General features: G+C 49.4%; 1 protein-coding gene across 18 annotated transcripts in view; it reads left to right on the plus strand.

Annotated features, from left to right (window-relative positions):
* The window catches only part of DTNB (dystrobrevin beta), a 135,178-nt gene extending 127,951 nt beyond the window's left edge, over nt 1-7,227 (plus strand). For 5 of the 18 annotated variants that reach the window (XR_011902996.1, XR_011902997.1, XM_072330818.1 and 2 more), the window contains 4 exons: nt 921-1,010; nt 2,212-2,265; nt 4,727-4,762; nt 6,217-7,227. Coding sequence is in view for 16 of the 18 variants with exons in the window: in XM_072330818.1 (XP_072186919.1) it covers nt 921-1,010; nt 2,212-2,265; nt 4,727-4,731 (149 nt within the window). In the remaining 2 variants the exon portion in view is untranslated. Of the gene's footprint in view, nt 1-920; nt 1,011-2,211; nt 2,266-4,726; nt 5,971-6,216 lie in introns of those variants that run through there. The other 13 variants (XM_072330815.1, XM_072330817.1, XM_072330823.1 and 10 more) reach the window with 7 other exon arrangements.
* Nucleotides 7,228-7,427: the final 200 nt, after the last annotated feature.

The following is a 7,427-nucleotide window of genomic DNA, read 5'->3' on the forward strand; positions in this document are numbered from 1 at the left end:
TTTCAAATCAATCATGCAAAATCAGACAAATTCTAAGCAAGTGGAGAATGCAGGAAACAGGATAAAATTTCTGTGTATTCATGTAATAAAATAATTTAATGCCACCAGCCAGGAGGGCCCCCAGTGACAGTGGGTGTCCAGATGAGCTCGTTAAAGTTGGTGTTTGTTTGTGTAGCTACCAGAGCATCACGCCATGGGCACAGTGCTGGTCACTTGGCAGCCCAGCCCAGAGGACAGAGATGTGTTGGTGGGATGCTTGTGGGCTCTAAGAAACGTGCTGACCATGCTGACATCCATGGTTCATGTTGATATCCATGGGTGGTGTTGACATCTGTCCATGGGTTGTGTTGATATCCATGGGTTGTGTTGATATCCATTGGTTGTCTCGGTATCCATCCATGGGCTGCGTTAACTCCTATGGGCCACGCTGACATTCACATGTTGGTATCCATGGACCATGCTGACAGCCAACACAGAGCATAGCAGCTGGCAACTTCACAGCACCACAGCTAATGACAGAATCGCACAGAGGACTCGATGCCATTGCAGCATTTAGGAGATGAATGAGATGGGAAATGTCTGGAACAAGACAGGCACTCAACTTCAAGCATCTTGAGCAGAATAACATCTGTCCCTCAGCTGACGTAGGAGCGCTGCCCTCATCAAGGAGAAAAGCAATGCAGCAGCTAATTAGCCAAGCAAACAATAGGCAGCCAGGCAGAGTGGGAGCGTTCCAGAGCAAATCCAGATCTCTTCTTGGGGCCCTCCAATGCAGCTGGGTGTAGCACTACTGCCCTCCCAAGCAGGGGTCCCTGGTGGGGCTCTGCTGCATGGAGCTGAGCTCTGTGGGGCTGAGCTCCATGGGGCTGGGGTCCATGAGGCAGGCTGCTGTACGTGCTGTGTGTTTGCTCTGCTCCCAGGTACAAGGAGGAACCTGCGGAACGACCTGCTGGTGGCCGCCGACTCCATCACCAACACGATGTCATCGCTGGTGAAGGAGTTGCACTCAGGTAACAGCGATTTGTCTTTAGGTTTATTCTTTATAAAAATTCTATTTAAGGTGTAATACAAGATGGTCCGTTCATTTCTTCAACAATAAAGTGAAAAAATCATGTTTTATGGCTAACGTCGTTGAGAACTCCAAATGCCATCCGAACAGGATTTCCATTGATTTTATCACTGATGGTTAAGGTCACGTTCTGCAGATAGAAACCTGGCTGCTGATTCTTGGAGCAGACTAACACCTAGCTGCTGCGTTCCTGCTGCTATTGGTCTGTGCGTGTGCAATAGCAGGAGCCCCCCATGACTTGGGCACCACCAGGGAATGCTGCATTCCTGAAGGTCAGATCTCCTAAGCAGGGCACAAGCTGCTGAGCAATGGCAGTGCTGGTCCAGCAGCAGATGTGGTGTGTGATGCAGCTGTGGGGCATGAGGAAGTGAAAAGGAAATTAATTACGTGTTCTTGCTTGATGATAAAGAACCGTAGATTCATAGAATCATTAAGGTTGGAAAAGCCAAGATCATTAAGCCCAACCATCAGCCCATCCCCACCATGTCCTCTAACCCACGTCCCTAAATGGAATCACAGAATGCTGTGTGGCTCTGGTTTGAGACTTGATGGGTCCTGGTGCTCCTCCTGGTGCTCCTGGTGCTTTGCAAGTAAAGCAAATGTCAGTGTGCAGATCAAGATCTACTTTGATCCGAAGGTCTTCAAATTGTGCCCTTTATTGAGGAGCTTTCTGCCTCTCTTTGCACTCAGCAGCGTGTGAAGTGGGCAGGAGTGACAGCGCTGCGCATGACGATTGTCACCTGTTTGCCCAGGGCTCAGGGAGATGTTGCGCACAGATACAAGCCACCATCTACAGAAGAATGTGACTTTCTGTTCCTATGCTTTGCAATATAAATATGAGCTTTGTCATAAATTCTCTTCAGCTGAAATATTGCTAGGATGGGTATGGAGCAAAAACCCAGCCTTGGGCACAGCCTGGCCCTGGGGTCCAGAGAGCACAAAAAGGCAAACAGCAGTTCCAGGAAGGGACCTCAGGGCTTCCACATCAGATCAACATGAAGCCATTTCCTTCTTCCATAAAGCCATTTCCTTTTTCCATAAAAATACTTCCACTTTTTAGATTAGCTTAAAACTTGTGATTTCCGTATGTCTCAGTTCTCTCACGTACATCTCATCTATGCTTGGTTTTTTTCTTCTTGAAGCAGAGGAAGAAGATGAAGAAGAAATGGAAAAAATACAGAACGGGAAGGATCGAGGTAAGGGAAGGAATCATATCTCTGAGCTGTGAATTGCAGAATGATAGAATGGTTGGGTTGGAAGGGACCTTAGAGATCATAGAGCCATAGAATGGTTGGGTTGGAGGGGACCTTAAAGGTCATGGAACCATAGAATGGTTGAGTTGGAAGGGACCTTAAAGGTCATAGAGCCATAGAATGGTTGGGTTGGAAGGGACCTTAAAGATCATAGAGCCATAGAATGTTTGAGTTGGGAAGGACCTTAAAGGTCATAGAGCCATAGAATGGTTGTGTTGGAAGGGACCTTAAGGGTCATAGAGCCATAGAATGGTTGGGTTGGAAGGGACCTTAAAGGTCATAGAGCCATAGAATGTTTGGGTTGGAAGGGACCTTAAGGGTCATAGAGCCCTGGAATGTTTGGGTTGGAAGGGACTTTAAAGGTCATAGAGCCATAGAATGGTTGGGTTGGAAGGGACTTTAAAGGTCATAGAGCCATGGAATGTTTGGGTTGGAAGGGACCTTAAGGGTCATAGAGCCCTGGAATGTTTGGGTTGGAAGGGACTTTAAAGGTCATAGAGCCATAGAATGGTTGGGTTGGAAGGGACTTTAAAGGTCATAGAGCCATGGAATGTTTGGGTTGGAAGGGACCTTAAGGGTCATAGAGCCCTGGAATGTTTGGATTGGAAGGGACTTTAAAGGTCATAGAGCCATAGAAAGGTTGGGTTGGAAGGGACCTTGAAGACTGTCTAGTTCTGATCCTCCAGCCACACATTTCTGTATCCGCTCATCCCCAGGGGTCGATTTGCTTTCTCCATTCTAATTCCCCAAAGATGACTTTTGGTGCCTCAGTGCCACCATGGCTGTCCCCGCAGTGTGCATCCAGCTTTAGGGAACGTTTTTCTTTAACAAAGCCCCACACAGATATTTGAAATGTGTAAGAGGAGGAGGAAGAGCTGCTCCAAGTGCTGCAGGAGCTCTGCTGTGGATGAATACATACAGAAACAACAGCCCCACGCGTGGGCCGGGTACCGGCACAGCACCACCTTGTATGACCTTGGCCGGATGGGCGCTCAGCATCGCCCACAGGCGATGATCCCACGTGGGCAGTGCGGGGCTGCTCATGGCTCCCTTTCATTTCCACCATCCCCGGAGGTTTTTCTCTCTCGTTGAGCCAAGCCTCATTCCAGCAGTGACAAACTTGGACTTTTGATCCTTTTCCTTGTTGTTGTTGCTCTGTGCGTATTTTCCTTCTGGCTGAGACAAAGCGAAGGGGCTCACATTTCTCACTAAAATTCCTCGTTTTCCTGAGTCTTCCAGTGCAGTGCTTTCAGGTTCCTGGGAATGCTCAGCTTCCTGCTGGTTTGTCCATCAGCGTTCGGCATTGTCAGCATGCATGAAGAAATGCACCGGGTCTGATCTCAGCTTTCAAAGCAGTGTGGCGTTGGCTCTAAATCACAGGACTCTCTCTGCCCTAGAACATTCCTCTTAAGCTAAATAGTTGAGATGCATAGCAGATGACCCTTCTGCTTCTTTTTCTCTCTCTTTCTTTTTTTTTTTTTTTCCCCCAAATGTGCATCCCATCTTGCAATGGGAATAAAGGAGAAGAGGGTTTTGAGATGGGACGTGTGGTGGAGACATAGTAGGACAAATCCTATTACTCACTGCAGCAGCACTGGGGAACAGTGACATAACCCAAAGCAGGACTTGGCCCAAAAGCCTTTGTGTGGAATGTAAATATTATCTCTGCCAGAAATAAAGTGATTTTTTAATGTTGCAGAGATAGTGAGATGAAAAGCTGGCCAAGAAATCAAGGAATGATCGATATTGAAGGTGCAGTCCTCCTGCAGCCCAGGAGGTGGTGAAGGCACCTCCAGACTCCAAGTGCTGGTGGCCATGAGGAGCCTCTCTCTGTGATTTCTTAGTTTGCTGTGGGGAACGTGGGTTTAACTGGGGCTCCTCTCCTGTATTCCAGAGGGCTGGAAGTTGATCCCAATGACTTCAGAGCTATTGGCAGCTGAAGAGCTGCTCAGTAGAGCAATGGGAGATGGAGAGGTTGGGTTTAGGACAAGAGCTAATGGCTTCAAGCAGCACCATGAGAGGTCTGTGCTGGGTATTAGGAAAATTTCTTCTCCAAACAGAGCAGTGATGCAGTGGCACAGCTGCCCAGGGAGTGGTGGGGTCACCATCCATGGAGCTGTTCCAGAACTGTGGGGATGTGGCACTGAGGGACGTGGGCAGTGGGCATGGGGGGGTGGACTGGGGTTGAACTTGGGGATCTGAGAGGTCTTTTCCAACCTGAATGGTTCAGTGATTCAGTTTAGGGACATGGTTAGTGGGCATGGTGGTGGTGATGGGTTGATGGTTGGACCGGATGATCTTGGATGTGTTTTCCAACCTTCACAATTCTATGATTCAATGGTTTTTCATTTCACAGGAAATACAGTTGCCTGTTTTATGGATGTATCTTCTTCCTGTGTTGCAGGTTAGAGGGACAACCGCAGGCTGTGCAGCAGTTCAGGTGAGCCTGGACATTTCTCTGCCAACCTTCAGCCTCTTACCTTCCTTTTCTTCTTCTGTACAAGACAAGGAGCATTTCCCTCCCACCACTCCACACCTATTCCAAAGGGTGCTGGGTTTTCCTAGTTATGACCTAATTCAGCTCCTGCTACAGACAGTGGGAAAACATCATTAACTTCAGTGAAAGCAGAATTACCGCCGTTATCTCTTCTTTTATTAGCATTACTTTTACACTGAGAGGCCTCCGCCAGGAAATCGGAGTCTATTGCGACGGACGCTATCCAGATGTACTAAAAATACAATCTCTACCCTCAAAGAGCCGGCACTTTGCGTTATAATAAGACACAGCAGATGGACAGACTAACAGGTGCTGGGGAGCATGAGACAGTGTCGGCGGGGAGAGGCTGAGCCCCGCACTCACAATGCCTCCGAGGCACCTGGGGCAGATCCCTATCATCTCCACACTGAAAAACGTAGGAGGGCACCGGGTTGGGTTTCCATGCCGCATAGTATTTGCACAGTGCTGATCTCTGAGCACTGGTGGTGGGAAGGAGGAGGGTTCCTGCCGCCAAAACACGCAGCGTGGGCATACACGTGGGTTCACAGAGGTCAGTGGGGATCCCATTCTTGGGTCTTCTTCCATTGTGCTGGAAGCTTGTACTTTGTTCAGAACCCGAAGAGCAGAACAAGGATCCCACCTTCACATTGTCTGTTGGGATCCAGCCCATGTTAGCCAAATAGAATTAAGCGCGATGGCTGCAAAACACAATTCTGCATGATAAAACCAGCACCGTTGCGCTCTGAAGGTAATTTGCAAAGCAGAAAAACAAAGCTTTTGCCCCTTCTGCCTCCCTGCCATTTTAGTAATGGATAGAGATAACCTGAAAGCAGCTTCAGAGTTCCTCTGATAGTTTTTACATTAGAAATTCAAGTCCTGTCTCGGCTGGGAAACAATCTGGTAACTGAAGAAGGAGCGAAATGATGCCATTAGAGGAGACGTTGGCAGCACAGAGCTCTTTGTGCCGGCTGTACGTGGCAGTCCCTTTGTGCCCCTTGGACTCTAATGGCTGTGCTGCACTTTGCTGTATGGGGGGCAGCTGGGATGTGGCTGTCCCTTGCCACAGGGCATGGGCTGGAGCGTCAGGGATGGTGCTGAGAAGCACAAAATGGAGAGAAGTGAGATAATAAAGGCAAGAGACTATTACAGGGCTCCTTTATCCGCCAGAATGAGTCAGAAGGGGAAAGAATGGGGGGGAACATTGGAATTGGATGGTCTTCAGAGACCCTTCCAACCCAACCTAAGCCAGTCTATGACTCTGGGTGTTCTTTAGAGTCACTTCAACCCAAACCACTCTATGGGTGTTCCTTAGGGTCTCTCCAACCCAAACCAGCCAATGATTCTGTGATTGCATGGTCCAATGCCAATGGGCTCCATCTCTGTCTCACACGGTGCAGGCGCAGGGGGCTCTCAGTGAGCTCACGCCCCGAAGACGTCCCCACGCCGCTCGGAGAGGCATGTTCTGGCCGACCCATCACCATCACGCGACTGTGACCGGCGTTGACTTCCCACCAGCACCGGCGTTCTCCCAACCGACCGAGGGCTTTCCCCGTGGGCATTTGCCTCTTAGGCCATTGCATGTACTGTTTTCCTCAATGTGTTTACTAACGATAATCAGACAGCGCCCCATCGAACTCTGCCATTTGCGGGAGGTTCAAGAAAAAGGCAATACTCCCCACTCCCGCTACGCATTCCGATCTGTTGGATTTCACACTCAACAGCAGCACCATCACATCCCATCCTGGCTGTTTCCTCTTGGCTCCCACCCTTTGCTGTGCATGACAAAAATGAGGTTTGCACCATTGGGGTCTCTTTGCGTGTAAAGTAGGGGGGACTCTGAGGGCAGACCCTTAAGACCCACCTGGAAGCACCACTCCGCTGTCAGGTTGCTGTTGCATTTGATGTTGCATTGTCTTCTGTAAGTGATGGTGTGTCGGGGAGGAACGAGAAGTGGGAGGACCCCGGACCAGTGCCTCTTCTTTAAACTGTTACCAAATGTCCCCTTCCAGGCAGGGAATTTGGGGACGAGCAGCTCCGGGTTGGCATCAGCATCTCTGTGTTCATTCTTGAGAGCCGGGTTGGGTTTTGTTTAAAATTAAGAGAAGGAGCAGAGTTGTGTAGTCTGAGGCTGGGAGCTCACCGCCGTCTGGGTGCTTAGGAAACATCGCAATCAGTTCCAATCACACCATTTTGGTGTGGGTTTTTTTTTTTCCCCTCAGTGCTTCGGAATGTTATTTTTAGTGGAAGGAGCTGAGTGCCCTAATGCAGCCATAAATATTTATCAGGGGTGATGAATGGGAAGGAGCGATAAAGCCCGAAGCCAACAGCAGCCAGTGCACCACAGAGAGCGCTCGTTGGGTACCTGCAGCCCTTTGGGAGAGCAGAAATAAACAGACGTGGTGGCCACAGCCTGAGCCAAGTGTAAATATTGTGAGCGAGCTGTCAGGGAGGGGAGAGGAGTGATGAGAACCCGGCTCAGCGCGTGCACGGCTCGTGAAACACAGATCCACAGGGAACCCTCACAACTACTCCTTTTTGTTTTGTGTCATTGCTCACTCCACGACTTCCCCTTCTTGCTTTGGGGGACATGGGTCAGTGGGCATGGTGG

The sequence above is a fragment of the Excalfactoria chinensis genome, chromosome 3 (assembly GCF_039878825.1).
Source record: "Excalfactoria chinensis isolate bCotChi1 chromosome 3, bCotChi1.hap2, whole genome shotgun sequence".
Lineage (NCBI taxonomy): Eukaryota > Metazoa > Chordata > Aves > Galliformes > Phasianidae > Excalfactoria > Excalfactoria chinensis.